At 44.9% G+C, this 26,095-nt stretch overlaps 1 protein-coding gene across 1 annotated transcript in view; it reads right to left on the bottom strand.

The window, feature by feature from the left end:
• Nucleotides 1–9,200: 9,200 nt before the first annotated feature.
• LOC143289491 (ATP-binding cassette sub-family F member 1-like) overlaps nt 9,201–26,095 on the bottom strand; it is a 29,120-nt gene continuing 12,225 nt past the window's right edge. Inside the window, exons 9-19 of the mRNA XM_076598476.1 lie at nt 25,929–26,012; nt 24,893–25,017; nt 24,209–24,321; nt 20,525–20,699; nt 19,238–19,312; nt 17,842–17,912; nt 15,746–15,778; nt 14,136–14,207; nt 11,590–11,751; nt 10,245–10,317; nt 9,201–9,411 (exon numbers count right to left, since the gene is read on the bottom strand). Coding sequence (XP_076454591.1) covers nt 9,233–9,411; nt 10,245–10,317; nt 11,590–11,751; nt 14,136–14,207; nt 15,746–15,778; nt 17,842–17,912; nt 19,238–19,312; nt 20,525–20,699; nt 24,209–24,321; nt 24,893–25,017; nt 25,929–26,012 — 1,162 coding nt within the window. The 3' untranslated portion in view covers nt 9,201–9,232. The remainder of the gene's footprint in view (nt 9,412–10,244; nt 10,318–11,589; nt 11,752–14,135; nt 14,208–15,745; nt 15,779–17,841; nt 17,913–19,237; nt 19,313–20,524; nt 20,700–24,208; nt 24,322–24,892; nt 25,018–25,928; nt 26,013–26,095) is intronic.

The following is a 26,095-nucleotide window of genomic DNA, read 5'->3' on the forward strand; positions in this document are numbered from 1 at the left end:
TCCCCAAGAAACTGCTGTACGGCGAACTCCAACATGGCAAGCGCTCCCATGGAGGCCAAGAGAAGCGCTTCAAAGACACTCTGAAAGCTTCTCTGAAGGCCTTCAACATCAGCCACGACACATGGGAGCTGAATGCAATGGACAGACCAAAGTGGCGTTCAACTGTCCACAAAGGCGCCAAATCCTGTGAGGCCAACAGAATCGCTGCAGCAGAGCAACGCAGACAGGCCAGGAAAAGCAGTGCCAGCAAGTCCCCGACAGCCGCCACTATCCCCTGTCCACACTGCGGCAGAACCTTCGGGCGCGAATTGGCCTGACCAGTCATCTGCGCACCCACATAGCCCAACCCACCCACCCCCAGGATGACTAGATGGTCCTCGTCGATCCCGACGGACGAACCACCATCTATCTATCTATCTATCTATCTATCTATCTATCTGTCTGTCTGTCTGTCTGTCTGTCTGTCGGTCGGTCGGTCGGTCTAATTACCTACCTACCCCCCAATCTCTCTAGTCAACCACCTGGCCATCAGTTTGTGCAGTAAACACAACACCATTGAAGAAATGTCTTTCTGTCAAACAGACACTCCGGGCCCACTGACAACCCATGTCACTTCCACCACCCCCGCTCCTAAACCAGGTAGGAGATAACTGATATCACCTGCAAATATTCACTTCACTCGTCCCTTGATCAACAAGTTCACTGTATTTTCAATGTGTGTGTGTGCGTGTGTGTGTGTGTGTGCCTCTGTGTGTGTGTGTGTGTGTATGTGTGTGTGTCTGTGTCTGTGTGTCTGTGTGTGTGTGTGTGTGTGTGCGTGTGTGTGTGTGTCTGTTTTTCTCTATGTGTGTGTGTGTGTGTGTGTGTGTCTGTGTGTGTGTGTGTGTTTCTGTCTGTCTGTCTGTGCGTCTGTGTCTGTATTTGTATGTGGCTGTTTGTCGCTCTATGCGTGTGCGTTTGTATGTGTGCGCTTGTGTGTGTGTTCGTGTGTGTAGTTGCGTGAGTGCACACACACACACACACACACACACACACACGCGCGCGCGCGCACAGAAGCATGCACGCACATAGTGTATATTATTCACCCCCTCCCTACTGCCTGTCACTGACGGGGCCTATCTGGTGGCGGTGACCGTGACGTGTGTGTGCAGGCCAGTGCGTGCAGTGCGGGGACATCGACAGCGGGGAGCCTTGCAGCGACATGGACCTGGTGATGGACACAGTCAGCCCGTGCAGCAACGCCGCTATGAGTCTCTGCATGACAGACATTACTGTGGATGTCAACGGCGTGACGTCCACTTTCAAGAGGTATACAATTTGTCGCTCTTCTTCTTTCCTTCCAGCTCTCTGTCTCTGTCTGTCGCTCTCTCTTCCTCTCTCTCTGTCTCTGTCTCTGTCTCTCTCTCTGTCACACACATACACACACACGCGCGCGCGCTCACACACACACACACAGACACACACACACACACACACACACAGTACGGATTGTTGTGCGAACGGTTTTGTTGTTGTTGTTGTTGTTTCAGTCCGATGCCACTTGAGGCCAACAATAATCATGCTCTTAAAAGAAGATACTGCGAAATAAATCAATCTCAATTAATAATAACGAAAATTTTCTGAAATTTTGACCAAAGTTTGCGGAGATTCTCACTGCGTTTAGAATGACACAGAATACAACACAACACAGCTAAAACACAACAAAGTATACCTACAACACAACACAACCACTACACAACAACGACACATCTACAACACAACTACGACACAGCTTCAACACAACAAAGTATAACAAAACTACAACATAACACAGCACAACCACGACGCAACACAACCACGACACACTCATGACACAACAACAACACAAACACATCCACAGCACACAACTACAACACAACACACAACCCAGTACAGCACAATCACTGGACGTGGCTGACCGGCAGTGGAGTGATGGTCTCGAGGTAACGCGTCCGCATTGGAAGCGACAGAATCTGAGCGCGCTGGTTCGAATCACGGCTCAGTCGCCAATATTTTTTTCCCCTCCACTAGACCTTGAGTGGTGGGTCTGGACGCTAGTCATTTGGATGAGACGATAAACTGAGGTCCCGTGTGCAGCATGCACTTAGCGCACGTAAAAGAACCCACGGCAACAAAAGGGTTGTCCCTGGCAAAATTCAGTAGAAAAACCCACTTCGATAGGAAAAACAAATAAAACTGCACGCAGGGGAAAAAAATTAAAAGAAAAAAAGAAAGGTGGCGCTTTTAGTGTAGCGACGCGCTCTCACTGGGGGAGAGCAGCCCGAATTTCACACAGAGAAATCTGTTGTGACAAAAAAGAGAAATACAAACACAAACACAAATGTTGCAGGTGCGTGGACTCCCAGACCTGCCTGCAGAAGTGGTACCTGCAGACATCGGACAAACAGATCTGCATGAACTTCGCCCCGGGCTCCCCCACCCCGGACATCGACTGTCACTTCTGCTGCGTCGGCGATGGCTGCAACACCAACAGCGTCCCCGACAACAGCAAACTGTGGCGTCCCTGAGACCTTCACTTCTGATCGTGGGGGGAGGGGGGAGGAGGAGGCGGTGGAAGAGGCAGTGGCAACCTGTCTTGATTTATATATACATATATACATTTGTATACATAATTATTATATAACGTTTTCTTTTCAAACTCTCGATCAGTTCTGACAACGTCTTTTCACATGAAAACAAGTCCACATGATTATACGAAAAGGAAACCAGAACACACAGCGAAATTACAATCATGCACGATAATGAACGTACTGATATCTATACATGATTACATGTATGCATTATATACATAATGTACAAACTGTGATTTTTTTAAGAGAAAAATGTTCTTTTTGTGGTCGTATTTAGCTGTGGTAACCTCTGTTGACTTTAGCCAGATCGTGTGAACGGGTGGACTTTCATGTGTGAAGCCCGTTTTTACCCCGCCATGTAGGCACCCATGCTTCGTTTTCGGGGGTGTGCATGCAGGCTATGTTCTTGTTTCAGGGTCTGCACATTTATTGACCTGGGAAATGTGTCCACCTTTTATAATCATTAATATAAATCATTAGTCACCCACCAGGCGCCATGGCTGAGATTCGAACTCGGTACCCACGGCAAAGGTTTAACCATTCGTCCCATAATGACACTGGAGGGAAAGTAACGAAAGACAGACACCCTGCATTCCCACAGGTAAACATCTGTGTCCAAGGAAATCATAATGAAGTCTTTTCATCATGGTGAGTCTCACTGTACAACAGCAACCACTGATCACAGCCCCTGAAGAATGACCTATGGTCAGAAAAATACTTTCATAATGTCAGTCTCACATCCTACTATTTTTACAGACTTTCTCCTTTTGTCAGTATTCATCAGTCTTTTTTTGTCTTTTTTTTTTCCCTTTCAAATCGTCGCAAAGTTTCATCGTTTTATAATAAATCTTCTTTGACACTAGTAAATTCTTCTACAGAAACTGAAAATGAAGGGTTGCTGAAACACAGCCTCTGGCACTGTCCTTAACTTCTGTGCGGTGCACCCAGAACCCAAACTGAAGGCACTGGGGAAAGGAAGGTGGCTGTGGCTCCCCGGGTCTGCTCCCACTGTAGGTAACTGTAGCGTAAATAGAAATACAATTGTGGACTTGTAGAAGGGGTGTGGTGTGTCACACCTACAATGATTGTCATGACACCTACAATGATTATCAAGGTGTGGTGTGTCACACCTACAATGATTGTCATGACACCTACAATGATTGCCAAGAAGTTTGGTATGTCACACCTACAATGATTGTCAAGAGGTATGGCGTGTCGCACCTACAATGATTATCATGACACCTACAATGATTGTCAAGGGGTGTGGTGTGTCACACCTACAATGATTGTCATGACACCTACAATGATTGTCAAGAGGTGTTGTGTGTCACACCTACAATGATTGTCAAAAGGTGTGGTGTGTCACACCTACAATGATTATCAAAGGGTGTGGTGTGTCACACCTACAATGATTATCATGACACCTACAATGATTGTCAAGGGGTGTGGTGTGGAACACCTACAATGATTGTCAAGGGGTGTGGTGTGTCACACCTACAATGATTATCATGACACCTACAATGATTGTCAAGGGGTGTGGTGTGGAACACCTACAATGATTGTCAAGGGGTGTGGTGTGTCACACCTACAATGATTATCAAGGGGTGTGGTGTGTCACACCTACAATGATTGTCAAGTGTTGTGTGTCACACCTACAATGATTGTCAACAGGTGTGGTGTGTCACACCTACAATGATTGTCAAGTGTGGTGTGTCATCTACAATGATTGTCAAGGGGTGTGGTGTGTCACACCTACAATGATTATCAAGGGGTGTGGTGTGTCACCTACAATGATTGTCAAGTGTGGTGTGGGATACAATGACTATCAAGGGGTGTGGTGTGTCACCTACAATGATTGTCAAGGGGTGTGGTGTGTCACACCTACAATGATTATCAAGGGGTGTGGTGTGTCACACCTACAATGATTGTCAAGTGTGGTGTGGGATACAATGACTATCAAGGGGTGTGGTGTGTCACCTACAATGATTATCAAGTGTGGTGTGTCACACCTACAATGATTATCAAGTGTGGTGTGTCACACCTGCAATGATTATCAAGTGTGGTGTGTCACACCTACAATGATTGTCAAGTGTGGTGTGTCACACCTACAATGATTGTCAAGGGGTGTGGTGTGTCACACCTACAATGATTGTCAAGTGTGGTGTGTCACACCTACAATGATTGTCAAGGGGTGTGGTGTGTCACACCTACAATGATTGTCAAGTGTGGTGTGTCACACCTACAATGATTGTCAAGTGTGGTGTGTCACACCTACAATGATTGTCAAGTGGTGTGGTGTGTCACACCTACAATGATTGTCAAGGGGGTGTGGTGTGTCACACCTACAATGATTGTCAAGTGTGGTGTGTCACACCTACAATGATTGTCAAGTGTGGTGTGTCACACCTACAATGATTGTCAAGGGGTGTGGTGTGTCACATCTACAATTATTGTCAAGGGGTGTGTTGTGTCACACCTACAATGATTATCAAGGGGTGTGGTGTGTTACACCTACAATTATTATCAAGGGGTGTGGTGTGGAACACCTACAATGATTGTCAAGGGGGTGTGGTGTGCCACACCTACAATGATTGTCAAGTGTGGTGTGTCACACCTACAATGATTGTCAAGTGTGGTGTGTCACACCTACAATGATTGTCAAGGGGTGTGGTGTGTCACACCTACAATGATTGTCAAGTGTGGTGTGGGATACAAGGATTATCAAGGGGTGTGGTGTGTCACACCTACAATGATTGTCAAGTGTGGTGTGTCACACCTACAATGATTGTCAAATGTGGTGTGTCATCTACAATGATTGTCAAGGGGGTGTGGTGTGTCACACCTACAATGATTATCAAGGGGTGTGGTGTGTCACACCTACAATGATTGTCAAGTGTGGTGTGGGATACAAGGATTATCAAGGGGTGTGGTGTGTCACACCTACAATGATTGTCAAGTGTGGTGTGTCACACCTACAATGATTGTCAAGTGTGGTGTGTCATCTACAATGATTGTCAAGGGGTGTGGTGTGTCACACCTACAATGATTGTCAAGGGGTGTAGTGTGGAACACCTACAATGATTGTCAAGGGGGTGTGGTTTGTCACCTACAATGATTATCAAGGGGTGTGGTGTGTCACACCTACAATGATTGTCGAGGGGTGTGGTGTGGAACACCTACAATGATTGTCAAGGGGTGTGGTTTGTCACACCTGCAGTGATTGTCAAGTGTGGTGTGGGATACAATGATTATCAAGGGGTGTGGTGTGTCACCTACAATGATTATCAAATGTGGTGTGTCACACCTACGATTATCAAGTGTGGTGTGTCACACCTACAATGATTATCAAGGGGTGTGGTGTGTCACACCTACAATGATTATCAAGGGGTGTGGTGTGTCACACCTACAATTATTATCAAGGTGTGGTGTGTGACACCTACAATGATTATCAAGCAGGATGGCGTCACAACTACAATGATTATCCTTGATCCAAAGCAAACCTTGATGCAACCTTGTTCAGTGTGTGTGACTGATTGATTGATTGATATGGATACTTATGTGACAACTTGTAGCAAACTGAAACTGGAAGTGTGTACAGCACATGTCAACAGTGTCCCTGGGGAGTCCATGTCATCATGCGACTGCCGAATTCCCCTGTGCCACAGGCCCGTTATGCCAGTCCATGTACCACGCTAGTCCTGAGTGTCACGGACACGTGGCATAACGGACTGTTGGTCAAATGGGCCTCCCGTCCCTGGAGGCTTTTTCCAGGCGGAAAGAGTGTATGTGTTGGGAACTAAAAAAAAAATACCACTAGTGAAAGACACAGTGACATATTTTTTAATGTTGGTGTCAAGTCCGTAGACACTCACCTACCGATAGTGGCAAGGGAATTGTCTCTGTTGATTGTCACTAACCACGGCCTGCTCCTTAATAGAATGTAAATGTCTGTTTGAACAGATGAGACAGCATGTGCAACTGTGTTCTTGTTCACTTCAGGAGTTGTTTATTTTCTTTTTTGTTTTATCACAAAGTTTGGACATTGACTGATGATGCAATGATGTACTGAAATTAAGACATTATTTCAAATGACATTATTGTTAACCAAATAAGCAACAGTGTGCAGTTCTTTTTGTTCTTCCTTGTCTTATTCCTGGTCTTATTCACTTGCATTGCAGTGGTGAGAACCACTATATTCTCTCTGTACAACCTGTCTGTCAGTGTGTGTGTGTGTGTGTGTGTGTGTCTCCCTCTCTCTAACGCACGTACATACACACATACTTGTACATTCACGCACACACTGATGCAACACAAACACGTACTAGAAGTACACACACTGCCAATGTTTGTTTTTTGTGGGGGGTTTTGATGCCCGTTTCAGTGGTATCACTCCCACGCCGCTTATTCCGAGTCCCCCCCACACAGCCACACCCGGGTTCGTCTGCCACACTCCCAACGTCGGCAGTCCGCAGGGAGCCATCGATGTTAGTTCGCCAGGAGGCCACACACCAGGGGAGACCCTGCACTGCTGCTGAGTCACTTCGGTGGTGTTCAGTGGTGCCTGTTCTGATCTGACGTACTTAGGACACCACCTGAAAGCCTCATACTGACGACAGTAATGGCTTACTCGCAGAGCAAGACCGAGTGAGCGTCCCTCCCAGAGTGGAGACCGCCACCACGTCCCTCCAACAGTCCCCATGAATCTGCCGACACTGAAGACATTGACAGGACTCACCCCAAGCAAGGAAGTGGAGGGGTATCGAAACTGAGGTCACCATGAGAGTAGGGCATGAAAGGCCACAGACTTTCAGACATTTTTGTTTATATTGGTAATGATGAAGGAGAAGGATGACAATGATGCTGACGATGTTACTATGGAGGTCCATTTGGTTTGGGACTTCGTGACAAGACTGTACTTTACGCCTCCTTTCATAATGCTATCCCGGTGTCAACCAGGAACGAGAAATACAGACACTTGCAGTGTTGGTCAGATAATTAGAGCAACACACCAAAAGTTGCATCCGTGAAGTGGATGACACTCGATTGTGTGGTCCCAGCCTCCCCATTTAAGCCCATAGCACACTCTACCCAAAAACCCACCTCTGCTGGGATTCGAAACCGAGTCCTCCCAGCCGTCAGTCCGCGATGCTAACCACTTTGCCAAGGCGGCTGGTGTGGCTGCCAATGTTTTTCACTGTCAGGAAATCAGAGGAAGATATTTAATAACTAGTCAGTGGCATTGGCTATTGCAGTCATGTGTAAGCACGGATGAAAATAAAATGCATGTATGATCCGAATGCACAGCATGCCAGAATTTTTCATGTATGATATGGATACTTACATAGCACCCGTCTTCAGTTTCAGTCCAAACTCTAGGTGTTATACAAACTCATTTGCACAAAAGGCTGCCAACTTCGGTAGAGCCGACTCACAGCTGCCACTGGTTGCTCATCAGTTTCCTGTGTCATTCAATCAGGTTTCAGTCACACACACATGCACACACGCACACACTCATACACACATGTACACTGCCTTTCACACTCACTGGCTGCAGTGTATGAAATTAGCCAAAAGCACTCACACCAAAAAAAAAAAAAAAGAAAAGGGAAAAAAAAGCAACCTGCCCAAAAGACACACAGTATCAAACACAGCATGGCCACAGAGTCACAAACACTGTGAAGTCAATCACTCCCTTTGACACTTTATTCCAGGCACCTTGTACGCACTCATGCAGAAAAAAAATGCATGTGTGACAATGAAATGAAAGCCACGCCTGAATGGAGATGTGAACACCACACGTCAAGCCTGAAGCCCCCTCCCTTCTGTAGCATCAACAAAATCAGTCAGCAACAAAAAAAGACAAAAACAAGACACCATTTCAACTCCACCGTACATTTCTTGACCCATGATCTGCACTGCAGAATAAATTAAACACAACCAATGCTAGCCCTAATAAGACCTTGATTTTAAACCTAGTCTGATACTTAAGCAATCATTCTGGGGGCATGCCACTTATAATTCATTCCACACTTGAATCAAAACTGGACATTCAGGTGATTTATGATATTCTTCCATTAGAAATCTTTTTAAAAATCTGTTTTTCAGCCTGAAACTGAAATAATCTTATGAAGGCAATAAGACTGACTAGGACAAAAGGATGTTTGTTGCTGCAGAATGTAAATCCTCTTCTTTACAGACTGACTGCTGTAATCCCCCGTCTTCCCCAACCTCCCCAGTTCCTCAACATCCACACCCCCTTTCTTCCCTAACAACTTCACTAAAAGCTGGAGGGAGGTTGTGCGGTGAGGAACTGGAGGGGGGCTGTGGGGGATGGAAGAGGGGAAGTAAACTGAAACACTTGCAGGCCATTCCTCTGCTCACTACCCCCCCCCCCCCCCACCCCCCCCACCTCCACACCTCTGGGAAGAAAGGCCGGGGCACCAACAAGCCACACTCTCCAGCCATCCTGTGCCAGTCGCTCCAGTATTACCCCACCCCCACACTGACCAAGACCCCTGAGAATCACCCTCCCAACCCCTCCCTTTTCCCTCCCTACCACCATTCCCACCACCCAGACCCTAAACCCCCCCTTCCCCCCACCCCTTCCTACAGGTGTCGTGTCTTCAGGAGGCTGTGGCTGCGGCTGTGGGTGTGGCCAGGGTTTCTCCCAGGGCCTCCAGTAGTTCCCTGCGGTAGTCGTCAAAGTCGCCGTCCACTTCGTTGATGGTCTGGTCCTCCACCACCCAGAGCTGGCAGTCCGTGTCCCGGATCAGGCGTTCGTCGTGGCTCACGATGATCACACCTGCCACCACACACCGCACACCACCAGGCTCTTGACTCGTGTCTTTCTAATGTCAGTGTGTGTGTGTGTGTGTGTGTGTGTGTGTGTGTGCATACTTTTCATAATGATTATATTTACATAGCACCTACTCTGCAGCTCTACGCCCATTTAACAACACATTGGCATTAATAAGGCACATGAATATATGTATATATATATATTAAAATTAAATGTGAAGAAACAAACTCACTGTTAATACTGTTGTAAGACCAGTAAAACACTCACAACTCGCACAGCTCTCCCACCTCGCCCCCTCCCCATTGGGTTACGCTGCTGGTCAGGCATCTGCTTAGCAGATGTGGTGTAGCGTATATGGATTTGTCTGAATGTAGCAAGGTCTCCTTGAGTTACTGATACTGATACTCATTCGCAGCAACTTCCCGGTTCTCTTATATGAACAACTGGGCTCTGACATGTATGACTATATTGACCCTGCCATGCAAGCACGCATGGGAATCTTCGTGTTTCTGTGACACACCAAATGCTGACGTGGACTAAGGGATCATTTCATTTCCTGCATGTAAAGACACACAAAGGGAAGCATCTGCAGATAAAGATAAATTAAAAAAAAAAAAACTGAAACAAAACAGAACAGAACCCCCCCCCCCCCCCCCCCCCCCCCAGTCTCCATCCTTAACACGCCAAAGTGCCAATACTCGGATCAAACCCAGGACGCCCCACCGTGAAACCAAGCCCAACACTCTAAACACCCCCCTATCACACTGCCAATATCCCAATGGCATCCCAGGAGGATTCAATGTGAACCAGGTGACTCCGAAAAAGGCCAGTCTCACCTCCTGTGAAGTCCTTGATGGCGTCTGCCAGAGCATCGATGGACTCAATGTCCAGGTTGTTGGTCGGTTCGTCCTGTCACACACACACAACAAACATGTGTGTGGCACTGACAGAATGGTGGGGAGGGGTATGCACAGTCACATTAACCTTACCAGCAACTCTTGGTCCGAACCCCACACTGATGAAGTGTGAAGCCCACAATGATGAAGTGTGAACCCCAACTGAAAAAGTCTGAACCCCACACACTGATGAAATGTGAACCCCACACACAGATAAAGCGTGAACCCCACACTGATGAAGCATGAACCCCACACACTGATGAAGCGTGAACCCCACTCACTGATGAAGCGTGAACCCCACACTGATGAAATGTGAACCCCACACACTGATGAAGTGTGAACCCCACACTGGTGAAGTGTGAACCCCACACACTGATGAAGTGTGAACCCCACACTGGTGAAGTGTGAAGCGTGAACCCCACTCACTGATGAAGCGTGAACCCCACTCACTGATGAAGCGTGAACCCCACACTGATGAAATGTGAACCCCACACACTGATGAAGTGTGAACCCCACACTGATGAAATGTGAACCCCACACACTGATGAAGTGTGAACCCCACACTGGTGAAGTGTGAACCCCACACACTGATGAAGCGTGAACCCCACACACTGATGAAGCGTGAACCCCACACTGGTGAAGTGTGAACCCCACACTGGTGAAGTGTGAACCCCACACACTGATTAAGCGTGAACCCCACACTGAAGTCTAAACCCCACACACTGATGAAGTCTGAACCCCACACTGAAATATAAACCACACACACTGATGAAGTCTGAACCCCAAAGTGGAGACTGCCAAATACATTAACTGTTTACTATACTTTTTAAATAGAGTCAAATTTTCACAAAATCTTTGAAAGTGTGCATCTGAAAAAGAAAATTAAAAAAAAAAAAAAATCATCACATAAATTATCAAAAACTTCTTTACAAAGAAACACATCATAAAACACAAATATTTTTGCCAATTTGGCTTGTAACAAAGTTTGGCACTTCTATAGCATAATCAACAAGTTGTCCAGCTTTGTGCTTCAGCTGATCTTGACATTAAAACACACACACACTCTCTCTCTCTCTAAAGGGATCCAACCACCACTTAAAAATCTCTCGCGCACACAAATGTGCATGTCTACACAGACACACTCTATGTGCATGAACACACACACACACACACACACACACTTTCCCACACTCTGAAAGGACCCAAACCTTAACTGATCCCCCCACCTCACCTTCACCCCATCACCCCCTCCTTCCCCCGTCCCCCTCCAACAAAAAAACCTCACCAGGACCAACACATCCGGAGCGCGGCAAGACAGCTCAGCCAAGGCGACCCTTGCCCTCTGACCCCCAGACAGGTCACGGTTGAGGATGGTGTGGGCGTGGCTGGCCAGCCCCACCCGGCCCAGCATCTTCCTGGCATCTTGGTACTGCAGGTTGAACAACCGCTGCACACACACACACACATCAGGTACTGCAGGTTGAACAACCGCTGCACACACACACACACACACACATCAGATACTGCAGGTTGAACAACCGCTGCACACACACACACACACACATCAGGTACTGCAGGTTGTACAACCACTGCACACACACACAATCAGGTACAGCAAGTTGAACAACCGCTGCGCGCACACACACACACACAATCAGGTACTGCAGGTTGAACAACCGCAGCACATACACACACACACATCAGGTACAGCAAGTTGAACCTCTGCACACACACACACACATACATCATTTACTGCAGGTTGAACAACCGCTGCACACACACACACGCACAAACACACACACACATCAAGTACTGCAGGTGGAACAACCACTGCACACACAAACACACATCAGGTACTGCAGGTTGTACAACCACTGCGCACACACACACACACTCACAAACACACACATGCATCAGGACTGCAGGTTGAACAACCACTGCACACACACACACACACACACACATCAGGTAATGCAGGTTGAACAACCGCTGCACACACACACACACACACACACACGAGGTAATGCAGGTTGAACAACCGCTGCACACACACACACACACAATCAGGTACTGCAGGTTGAACAATCACTGCAAACACACACACACACACATCAGATACAGCAAGCTGAACAACCGCTGCGCACACACACACACATCAGGTACTGCAGGTTGAACAACCACTGCACACACACACACACATCAGGTAATGCAGGTTGAACAACCACTGCACACACACACATCAGGTACTGCAGGTTGAACAACCACTGCACACACACACACACACACACACACACACACACACACGCATACATCAGGTAATGCAACCACTGCACACACACACACACATCAGGTACTGCAGGTTGAACAACCGCTGCACACACACACACACACATCAGGTACTGCAGGTTGAACAACCGCTGCACACACACACACACACACATCAGGTACTGCAGGTTGAACAACCACTGCACGTGCACGCGCACACACACACACACACACACATCAGGTAATGCAGGTTGAACAACCACTGCACACACACACACACATACACACACATCAGGTACTGCAGGTTGAACAACCACTGCACACACATACACACACATCAGGTACTGCAGGTTGAACAACCACTGCACACACACACACACACACACACACACATACATCAGGTAATGCAACCACTGCACACACACACACACACACACACACATCAGGTACTGCAGGTTGAACAACCGCTGCACACACACACACACACACACACACACACATCAGGTACTGCAGGTTGAACAACCGCTGCACACACACACACATCAGGTACTGCAGGTTGTACAACCACTGCGCGCGCACACACACACACACACACACATCAGGTACTGCAGGTTGAACAACTACTACACACACACACACACATACGCACACATCAGGTACTGCAGGTTGAACAACCACTGCACACACACACATCAGGTACTGCAGGTTGTACAACCACTGCGCGCGCATTCACACACACACATACACACACACATCAGGTACTGCAGGTTGAACAACCACTGCACATACACACACACATCTGGTACTGCAGGTTGTACAACCACTGCACACACACACACACACACACACACATCAGGTACTGCAGGTTGAACAACCACTGCACACACACACACACACACACACACATCAGGTACTGCAGGTTGAACAACCACTGCACACACACACACACACACACACACACAATCAGGTACTGCAGGTTGTTTTTGTTTTCCTCCTTTATCATTTTGTTCTATAAACAAACACTCATATCCACTCACCCCTCACACACACACACACTGTTATACAATATTACAGCACACAAGCACACTGTAAACAATATTTTGGCTTGAAACCTTCATTTGCAAATCTACAACAAACTGTCTCTTAGTTCACTGTTGTGGCACTGTCCCTCCTGGCACTTGCAGATCATCAATGCCTCTGTTAAACACATAGAAGAATAAAAGTCTGATTCTTCCTCACAAGAATGAAGATTTGTTCGCAAGCAAAGTTACTTCAGGGCAACCTGTATCCAACACGTGCTTCAGCATGATGGTAGTGAAACAGGATGTTGCAAACAGGAACTTCTAACTCTCCATTGTCTATATATGCATGGCAGCTTTGCAGTTCTGTGCACTTAACAACTGCAAAACAGCCCTTCTTTTTCTTATTTTTTGCGTGGAAGTGTGGTTGTTTTTCTGGGTTGTTTTTAGGAAAGCGGAAGAGCGGAACAAAGTGCAACCTAGCAATGAACTCCACCAAAAACAGAAGGGTTTGCAGGTGTGTGTGTTCAATGTGTGGCATCCTCACCCGCAGGTATTCAACTGGGGACTCTTCCAAGTTCAGCTGATCTGCTGAATGCTGGTCATACTTGCCCACTCTCTGAAACAGTCAGTATCAAATCACTGCCCACTCTCTGAAACAGTCAGTGTCAAATCACTGCCCACTCTCTGAAACAGTCAGTGTCAAATCACTGCCCACTCTCTGAAACAGTCAGTATTAAATCACTGCCCACTCTCTGAAACAGTCAGTATTAAATCACTGTCCACTCTCTGAAACAGTCAGTGTCAAATCACAACTCCCCCACTCTCTGAAACAGTCAGTATCAAATCACTGCCCACTCTCTGAAACAGTCAGTGTCAAATCACTGCCCACTCTCTGAAACAGTCAGTGTCAAATCACTGCCCACTCTCTGAAACAGTCAGTATCAAATCACTGCCCACTCTCTGAAACAGTCAGTGTCAAATCACTGCCCACTCTCTGAAACAGTCAGTGTCAAATCACTGCCCACTCTCTGAAACAGTCAGTATCAAATCACTGCCCACTCTCTGAAACAGTCAGTATTAAATCACTGTCCACTCTCTGAAACAGTCAGTATTAAATCACTGTCCACTCTCTGAAACAGTCAGTATTAAATCACTGTCCACTCTCTGAAACAGTCAGTATTAAATCACTGCCCACTCTCTGAAACAGTCAGTGTCAAATCACAACTCCCCACTCTCTGAAACAGTCAGTGTCAAATCACAACTCCCCCACTCTCTGAAACAGTCAGTGTCAAATCACTGTCCACTCTCTGAAACAGTCAGTGTCAAATCACTGCCCACTCTCTGAAACAGTCAGTGTCAAATCACAAATCCCCCACTACAACAGTCAGTATTAAATCACAACTCCCCCACTCTCTGAAACAGTCAGTATTAAATCACAACTCCCCCACTCTCTGAAACAGTCAGTATTAAATCACAACTCCCCCACCATCTGAAGCAGTCAGTATTAAATCATTGCCCACTCTCTGAAAGAGTCTCTCAAATCATTACCCACTTATCAAAATCACAACTTGCCCACTTGCTGAAACAGCATTAAATCACAACATGCCCACAAACTGAAAGAATCATTATCAATTCACAACATTCCCACTCTCTGAAATAGCATTAAATCACAACTTGCCCACTTGCTGAAACAGCATTAAATCACAACATGCCCACAAACTGAAAGAATCATTATCAATTCACAACATTCCCACTCTCTGAAATAGCATTAAATCACAACTTGCCCACTTGCTGAAATAGCATTAAATAAAAACTTGCCAACTCACTGAAACAGTCAGTATCAAATCATAACTTGCCCACACAATACAGTACAATAAATACAATTCACAAAGAAATCTGTTGTGAAAAAAATATATACAGTACTGTACAATACAATCATTCACAAAAAATCTATTGTTGCAAAAAAAAACCCAAACCTATTAAACACAATACTGGTCAAAAGAATACCATCATTCACAAAGAAATCTATTGTGACAAAATGTAACACAATACAATACAATACAATACAATACAATCATTCACAAAGAAATCTGTTGTGACATAAAAGTAATACAAGACAATAAATCATTTAAATGAAATCGGCAGACAACTCACCAGTCTGTGGTTGATGCGTCTCTCCCCAATGTTCTGCAACAGAAGCAACCACCACCATGTGCAGTCACTCTTACACACATCCATCCACTGTCCACTCCCACCCTCCCCAGGCAGCCACTCCCCCTTATATGCCCCCTTCCACACTCCCCCAGCCACTCCAAATATCCATCCTCCCCAGCCACTCCAAATATCCACACTCCCCCAACCACTCCAAATATCCATCCTCCCCAGCCACTCCCCTCCTATCCACACCCCCCCTCCACCTCTCCCTTCCCTCCTATCCACACCCCCCCTCCACCTCTCCCTTCCCTCCTATCCACACTCCCCCTCCCCCTCTCCCTTCCCTCCTATCCACACTCCCCCTCCATCTCTCCCTTCCCTCCTATCCACACTCCCCCTCCACCTCTCCCTTCCCTCCTTTCCACACTCCCCGTCCACCTCTCCCTTCCCTATCCACACTCCCCCTCTCCCTTCCCTCCTATCCACACTCCCCCTCCCCCTCTCCCTTCCCTCCTATCCACACTCCCCCTCCACCTCTCCCTTCCCTCCTATCCACACTCCCCCTCCACCTCTCCCTTCCCTCCTTTCCACACTCCCCGTCCACCTCTCCCTTCCCTATCCACACTCCCCCTCTCCCTTCCCTCCTATCCACACTCCCCCTCCACCTCTCCCTTCCCTATCCACACTCCCCCTCTCCCTTCCCTCCTATCCACACTCCCCCCTCCACCTCTCCCTTCCCTCCTTTCCACACTCCCCCTCCACCTCTCCCTTCCCTCCTATCCACACTCCCCCTTCCCTCCTATCCACACTCCCCCTCCACCTCTCCCTTCCCTCCTATCCACACTCCCCCTCCACCTCCCCCTTCCCTCCTATCCACCTCTCCCCACCCACTCCCTTCCCTCCTCCACAATCCCCCTCCACCTTCCCTCCTATCCACACTCCCCCTCCACCTCTCCCCACCCACCCCCTTCCCTCCTATCCACACTCCCCCTCCACCTCTCCCTCCCCTCCTATCCACCTCTCCCCACCCACCCCCTTCCCTCCTATCCACACTCCCCCTCCACCTCTCCCTTCCCTCCTATCCACACCCCCCCTCCACCTCTCCCTTCCCTCCTATCCACACTCCCCCTCCACCTCTCCCTTCCCTCCTATCCACACTCCCCCTCCACCTCTCCCTTCCCTCCTATCCACACTCCCCCTCCACCTCTCCCTTCCCTCCTATCCACACTCCCCCTCCACCTCTCCCTTCCCTCCTATCCACACTCCCCCTCCACCTCTCCCTTCCCTCCTATCCACACTCCCCCTCCCCCTCTCCCTTCCCTCCTATCCACTCCCCCTCCACCTCTCCCCTATTACCATCATCATCATCATCCTCATGCACTCTTATCACCATCAGCAACAGCATATGTTTAACACCTCTTTCCAAATGAGGTCATGATGCTTTGCATAAACATTTTACATATGACATGAACATAAATATACGTTTCTTCAGTTGTGAAATTTTACATTTTATATCTGACAGTCTATGTACACACACAATTACACACACACATAACTGCACACACAGACACACTCACATGCACTCACACAAGACACACATATGCATGTATGCATATTTGACATACACAAATCTTCATGAAAAATCCTTCAGAAAAAGAGAACTATGTGGGTGGTTTGAGGGGATTACCCAAATGTGAATAAAACACAGGAAGCAAGTGTAGCTGGTTGACAGACTGACTGTCTGAATAAGCTTCCTTTCGATTAAAAACCAAAAAGAGAAAAAAGTTTCTTATTGCAAAAAAAAAAAAAAAAAAAAAAAAAAAAGGTCAGATGTGCATGTTAAAGATCATGTAACTCATATCAGCATTCAGTGGGTTATAGAAACACGAATGCACCCTACTAAAACATCCCCAAAGTAGCAGTATGGCTACCTATATGACAGTGTCAAATTCAGCTCAGCCATACACGTACAGAGTCCAGAGTGATGTGACAGCTGAAACCTACGAATGCAGAAAGAAAGAAAAAAAAATGTGACATGTAAAATACTAAATGTTACCATTACAATTACTGATTTCACAGCACAGGGGACCACTCACAGGCTGCAGATCGCCCATCAGAAGCTTGAGAAGGGTACTTTTGCCCACCCCGTTGGGACCCACGATAGCCACTGTAAAGCACAGATACACACATCAAATATCAATTGTACTCATAAATGCTTTAAGGTATTAGAAAAAAACAAAGCAACCACCACCACCACCACCACAAAACACCTTCATGTTGCAGTACCGACTCTGGCAGTAATCAGCTTCATTTCAGTCTTCAAAAAGTGCCATGAACTGTGGAAACATAGAAATCCATTTGCAGCATGGTATTCTTACAGACTCCCACACTGTGGCATGTATACATGGTATCCATGCAAACTCTTACAGGTAGGTGCGTACACAGGTGTGTGTGTGTGTGTGTGTGTGTGTGTGTGTGCGTGTGTGTGTGTGTGTGTGTATGGGGGTAGTGGGGGGGAGGGGCGGATTGCCTGAATATCCTTGTGTCTGGATAAATGCAGCAGGTATTATATGGGTAGAAATCCGTTTTACCCTCTAAAGTCACGTAAAAAAACATGACAGTCAAAAACATCAGACTCTCCACAGACTGCGTTCATCAAACAAAAAACAAAAGACAAAAATGACTGCTGTGTGATTCTCCCTTGTTGCTACATGTAAATCTCCACTGGGGAGATGAGTAAAAAAAGAACAAAACATAAAAAAACCTGTGATATAAACCTGGTCCATGCTGTCACACCCTACAGCTATGCCTGGTGGGCCCCTAAATTCTTCCCAACTGTGCTGCACTGTCCATGTGAGGGCTACACCATCCCTCCCTCCAAAGTGTGGTAAAAATATCATTCAAAACTGGGAAAAAAAGACAAAAAGAAAGAAGATTCCAAACGATCATTTTAAATGTTACACTTAAAACAGTAACACTACAACATAAAAAACACAAATTTTGCTAAGACATTCTTTAAATCTTATTACAGAACTTTCTAAACTGAGGGATTTCCTTATGGCAGAAATAAAGGAAAAAAAAAAAAAAAAAAAGAAAAGAAATCTATCAGTGTGGCCTTGACACTGTTTAGTCCAGCTGATGACACAGAGCCATATGAGGACTGAAAGACTGTCAATATCCATAGACTACAACATCTCCCATTGCTGTTCTCAAGACAACATTCTCTATCCATGCTAGTATTCATGAATCTTCTGTTGCTTAAAGCCCAGCCGATCGCAAAGGGCCACATGAGGGCTGAAAGACTGTCAATATCCCTACTATAGAACCTGAAAAAACAAACTGAACAACACAAACATGGTCACACTCAAGCACATAAAGTTGATAAACCTAGGACATGTCTCCAAGTTGACCATTCCATCAATATTTCATACAAAAAATACCAGGGGGTACTGGAAAGACAGTTACACGGACAACACTGTGCTGACCACTCACCTCGGGAATCCATGTCAATGCCAAAGTCTACCTCTTTGAACAGAGGCTTCAGACCAGAATATCCAAATGTCACAGCTGTCCAAACACATACAAATATTTGATTATCAGTTCATCAGAAAATTTAAAACAAAACATGATTAGCTATGCATGTATTAATAGGTTAAAAGGTCAAACCGATTATGTCATGGTGCCCCTCCCTCTATCAAATTACCAGCTCCCATCTGAATATATATTATCATTATTATTATGAGCATTAATGCCTCATCTTGAAAATAAGCCCTAGGCGTACAAATAGAACACATATGTAAATATCAAAAAGGAAAAATTGAGCACAAGATACCTAACATCATTAAAAATTATTCATTCCCCCCACACACACACCCACACTACACACAAGCACACACACACACACACACACGCAAGTCATAGCAAGCACACAATCGCAAATAGTACACAATCAAAAACACTACCAACAAATTCTGAAACTATCAAAACTCACTCAGTCACTAATAGTTATTTTAGTTCATACTGGAAAGGGATGAGCTGTTGAGAATTAATCAGGAGGGGGAAAGGTGGGTCTTCAGACTGGATTTAAAAGATTGCAGCGAAGATGAGTGACGGAGAGGCTGGGGAAGTTGATTCCAAAGAAAGGGGGCTTGGAATGAAAAACTGCGTTGGCCATATGTTTTGGTTTGAGCAGGGGGGATCCTAAGCATACGGGTATCAGAAGAAGAGCGGAGTTGGCATGAATGGGATCAGAAAGATATATCTGTATGAGTCATTGTATATATATATACACATCAGCATCGAATGAATGAAGTACTGCACATTTTGATGTTGATAAAACAGATCAGTTGCTATCAGATTAAAATTGCTATGCTTCTGATTCACAATTTGCTGTTTGAAAAACACACTTAGGTCAAATCCACACAGTTGTACTGATCAGCATGCATACATGTATGCACGCACACACACACACAGAGACAGCTACATACATACAAAGCATATGACACATACACACATTCTCTCTCTCACACACAGTGAAACATATATACAAGCAAAAATGTATATAAATGGATAAGTGCATGTACATTCACACACAAGCACACACATTACCCCTTTTTCTCCACTCCTCTCCAGCATACAAACACACACACACACACACACCACAAAGAACACACACACACACACACACACATACACACACACACCACAAACAACACACACACACACCACACACACACACACACACACACACACACACAACAAACACCCACTGCCACTGACAGTGAAGGCCCAGGATGGGCGGGTTGAGCGGGGTGGGTTTAGGGAAACTGAACTTGACGATGTAGTCCTTGGGTTTGGCCAGGAGTTCCTGAGGCTTCTCCTCTTCCTGGAAGGCCGCCTGCTTGGTGCGGTTCTTCTGCTGCTTCCGGGTCAGTGCCTCTTTCTGTTTGGCTTCCTGACACACACACACACACACACACACACACACACACACACATACATAAACACACACAAAAATATATACACACAGACAGACACAAACACACAGAAATGCACAAACACACACACACACATACACAGACACATACACACACAAGACACACACGCACACTCACACGCATGCACCGACACACCCAGACATATACACACAGAGACACACACAACACACCTCTCTTCCCTTCAGTTCAAAACCTCATGGATCCCAGGGAACTCTTTCTTCCATAATTCTAGGGGCTTCCACACTACTGTTCTCTTCCTGCTCCTCTACACCTGCCAATCTTGGCAACTGAAAGACTGCACAGGAGGAACAAAACTGCCTGCCTTCAATGCCAAATGCCTGTGTAAACTCCAAAGCCACAAATGGCATGATCTCCTTTCAAGTGATGAGGTCATAAAACAATATCAGAGATCACAGAGAGATCCCGCCAGCCTTTCATGTCAACCATTGTCTGCAGTGTCTCCACTGGCTGCGACATGTATCGATGCTCCCCACAACAAGAACTGCACCAGCTGTGTAACGGACACCTGCAGCTTGGAGATAAAGGGGATGAACTGGCAGAAAACAGAGGAGAGAGACCACAGACTTGCTGACAGATGATGGGGTGACACCAGCAAACTGGCTGAGGACTGTGGGGCACCTTCACGGTCTCATGCGTCCAACCACACTGGAGAACCTAAGCCATACTACCTGCAGAGGGTCATTCTAATGCTGTATGTTCTGGATGAATCTTCATTTGCTACATGCATACAATGATTTTTTTAACTCTTTTTATGTATCCATTCTTGACAATTCAGACCTGCTCAAAGAACTTGCAGCATGTCCTTTCCGTATTCAAAGAGTAAGACACTCTTATTCATGTGTCATCAGAAGTTTTGATAGAGGTACACAGTGACTAATAATGATGGTCATGGGAGCAATTGAGAACGATCACTGAACCACACTGTGAGTCACACTGAGTGTAGGCGTCTGATTCACGTTCAGCAACCACTGACTGGCAGTTTTCACCAATGCGGTACCTGATATATTTCACCTTACTTTTCATCTCTCACGATTTCAGTCACAGAATGTATATTTACCTTATTCCTTCATGAACATCTTTTGTTCTATTTGAAAACTATATCCTGGGGATATTTGTCAGTGAACATCCCTGAATGTATATTTACCTTATTCCTTCATGAACATCTTTTGTTCTATTTGAAAACTATATCCTGGGGATATTTGTCAGTGAACATCCCTTCTATTTGAACACTCTATCATGGGCATATTTCCCATGAACATCCCTTCTATTTGAACACTCTATCATGGGCATATTTTCCAATGAACATCCCTTCTATTTGAACACTCTATCCTGGGCGTATTTTCCCATGAACATCCCTTCTATTTGAACACTCTATCCTGGGCATATTTCTCCATGAATATCCCTTCTGTTTGAACACTCTATCCTGGGAATGTTTCTCCATGAATATCCCTTCTATTTGAACACTCTATCCTGGGCATGTTTTCCTATGAACATCCTTTCTATTTGAACACTCTATCATGGGCATATTTTCCAATGAACATCCCTTCTATTTGAACACTCTATCCTGGACATATTTCTCCAAGAATATCCCTTCTATTTGAACACTCTATACTCGGGATATTTGTTAGTGAACATCCCTTCTATTTGAACACACTATCCTGTGCATATTTTCCCATGAACATCCCTTCTATTGAACACTCAACCCTTGGCATATTTCTCCATGAATATCCCTTCTATTTGAACACTCTATCCTAGGCATGTTTCTCCATGAACATCCCTTCTATTTGAACACTCTATCATGGGCATGTTTCTCCATGAACATCACTTCTATTTGAACACTCTATCCTGGGCATGTTTCTCCATGAACATCCCTTCTATTTAAAAACTCTATCCTGGGCGTATTTTCCCATGAACATCCCTTCTATTTGAACACTCTATCCTGGGCATATTTCTCCATGAATATCCCTTCTGTTTGAACACTCTATCCTGGGAATATTTCTCCATGAATATCCCTTCTATTTGAACACTCTATCCTGGGCATGTTTCTCCAAGAATATCCCTTCTATCTGAACACTCTATCCTGGGCATGTTTTCCTATGAACATCCCTTCTATTTGAACACACTATCATGGGCATATTTTCCAATGAACATCCCTTCTATTTGAACACTATCCTGGGCATATTTTCCAATGAACATCCCTTCTATTTGAACACTATCCTGGGCATATTTTCCCATGAACATCCCTTCTATTTGAACACTCTATACTCGGGATATTTGTTAGTGAACATCCATTCTATTTGAACACACTATCCTGGGCATATTTATCCATGAACATCCCTTCTATTGAACACTCAACCCTTGGCATATTTCTCCAAGAATATCCCTTCTATTTGAACACTCTATCCTAGGCATGTTTCTCCATGAACATCCCTTCTATTTGAACACTCTATCCTGGGCATGTTTCTCCATGAATATCCCAACTATCTGAACACTCTATCCTGGGCATGTTTCTCCATGAATATCCCAACTATCTGAACACTCTATCCTGGGTATATTTCTCCATGAAAATGCCTTCTATACGAACACTCTATCCTGGGTATATTTCTCCATGAACATCCTTCTATTTGAACACTCAATCCTGGGCATGTTTCTTTGTTGACATCCCTTATATGTGAACACACTATTTTGAGCAAATTTCTCTTGGACTGTCTAATCTATTTGAATACTCTGTCATGGGTTATTTCTGCAAGAATATCTCTTTTAATCCAACACTCCACTCTGACCATAATTCATTTTCTTCATGAATATCTTTTCTGTTTGAAAGCTTTCTACTGACGAAAATTTCTCCAAGAATATCTCTTAAAATTAAACATTTTCTCCTGAGCATATTAGTGTCTTTGATACTTGAATGTTCTCTCTTGAGCATATTTTCCCATGGACATCCCTTCCATCTGAACACTCTCCCCTCAGCATATTTCTCCATAAATGTTTTTCTTGAACATCATTCTGGCCATATTTCTCCATGAATGTCTCTTCTATTTGAACATTTTATCTAGAGCATATTTCTCCATAAATATATCTTCTGTTTGAACACTCTCCTGGGCCTATTTCTCCATGGCTATCTCTTCTATTTCAACGCTCTATCCAAAACATATTAAATGTTCTCCATGAATATCTCTTCTACTTCAACACTGTAAACGGATGTTTACTCTTAAGCAAATTTTTCATGAACATCTCTTCCATTTGAATACTCTCTCTTGAGCATATTTCTCTGTGAATATCTCTTAAACCTGAATACTCTGTCTTGGGTTTAGGCATATTTCCCCCTTCACCTGTAGTGCCTGTTCTCAGAAAGTACTAAAAACAAGGACACATGTCTTTCCAAGCAAGAAATGTTTTCCAGGATGGAATAATTGAAATGAGGAATAAAGAGAACAAAACTTACAGCCTGTTTGGTGGACTTTCCTGAAGCCTTCATTTCTTTCAACTTCTTTTCCTGCTTCTCATACTCCTTGATCTGCTCTTTGCGCTTCTGAACAAACATCTTCTTGAATGTGCCTGTGACAACAGCAATAATCATCATCATCGTTCTGTATATCAACAAATATCTTCTTCAGTGTGCTGGTGACAATAACAACAATAATAATCATCATCATTCAGTATATAAATAAATATCTTCTTGAATGTGCCTGTGACAAAAAAAAACACAATCATGATCACTCAAAATATAAACATATATCTTCTCGAATGTGGCTATGACAATAAAAACAATAATCATCATTATTCAGTATATAAACAAACATCTCGAATGTGCCTTTGACAACTATAATAATGGCGTGCATGCATGCCTGTGTGTGAACATGTGTCATTGGCAAAATTCTCAGAGAGAAAATCCGCTCTAATTTATATGTGTGTGACTGAAATCTGACTGAACGGCACAGGAAACAAATGATGAGTGCCTGAAGGCAGCTGTCAGGCAGCTCTACCCAGGTAGCCAGACTGCTGTGCAAAAAAAAAAAAAGAAAAAAAAGAAAAAAGGACTCCATGTTTGTAAAGCCCTTTGAGCTTGGCCTCTAACCACAGTTAAGCGCTACAGAAGTATCAACAATGGCGACACGATCAAACTCACCATAGTTGCCACGGTAGTAAAAAAGCTTCTGCTGATCCAAATGGATGATGTCGGTGCAGACGTTGTCAAGAAAACTCTGGTCGTGAGACACCACCAGCAGCGTCTTTTTCCATTGTTGCAGGTAACTGCCCGGACAGACCACAGTGCACATGGGTAATGCAACTTTCTATAAAAAAAACACACTACAAAACGCCAAAATTTCAAACTGATGACATGAAACATGTAATACCCCCAACACTCTCCATCAAACATGACTTCACTGTAACGCCACACAAAGAGTGAGCCATGTCCACATAATAATAGATATGTAAGAAGATTATACATATATCTATATCTAACTATATATATATATATATATATATTCTATACACACACACACACACACATCTATATCTGTCTATCTATCTGTCTATTCAGCCTTAAACCTGTACCAAAAAATTCCTGTACAACTGCATGTCCATGTTATTAGTTTCTTTAAATTCAGACACAGTAATCAAAAGTGACAGGCTGAACTGTGATCACCAAATGGCATGCCGCATGATTTACGAATCTTCAATGAGTGTAATACATCAATCACTGGAGATGATTTTCATTTTATTACATAAAGTCCAAACTATGTTGAATTATGTAAAATAAAAATAAAAAGTTAATTGCTAAAAAGTGAAAATTGCTCTTAATCTGTTTTCAGTTTCTACAATTCACTAAATGGTATCAAAAACTTACAGTCAAAATTCAGCAAGTTTACAAAATTTGGAAATGATCGCTTAATTTTGCTTGACAAACTTTTTCTGACTTTCCTATTCACATTATGTTCATGGGCTGCATATGGGATGTTGTTCGTTGATTAAACAATGTTATGTACAATTTTCCATGCTCCAATAGGAGTTGAAGGCTTAGTGGACTTGAAAATATTCAAAATTCGTGCCCTCCTGCGCTCTCCACCCCCACAGCCACACGAACTCAACCCCCCCCCACCCCCATGAAAACCAGCCCATCCCTCCACCCAGCGTGGGGCAGGACTGGTGGAGGTACTGACTTGTCCAGCCAGATGACGGCGTTCAGGTCCAGGTGGTTGGTCGGCTCGTCCAGCATCAGCAGCGTCGGCTCCAGGAACAGTGCCCTGCACACCACACCAGTCAGGGGTCAAGGGTTAAAGGTCTCACAGCCTTTCACAGAGCGGTGGCTTCATCAGTCCACTGTGTC

The sequence above is a fragment of the Babylonia areolata genome, chromosome 14 (assembly GCF_041734735.1).
Source record: "Babylonia areolata isolate BAREFJ2019XMU chromosome 14, ASM4173473v1, whole genome shotgun sequence".
Taxonomy (NCBI): domain Eukaryota; kingdom Metazoa; phylum Mollusca; class Gastropoda; order Neogastropoda; family Buccinidae; genus Babylonia; species Babylonia areolata.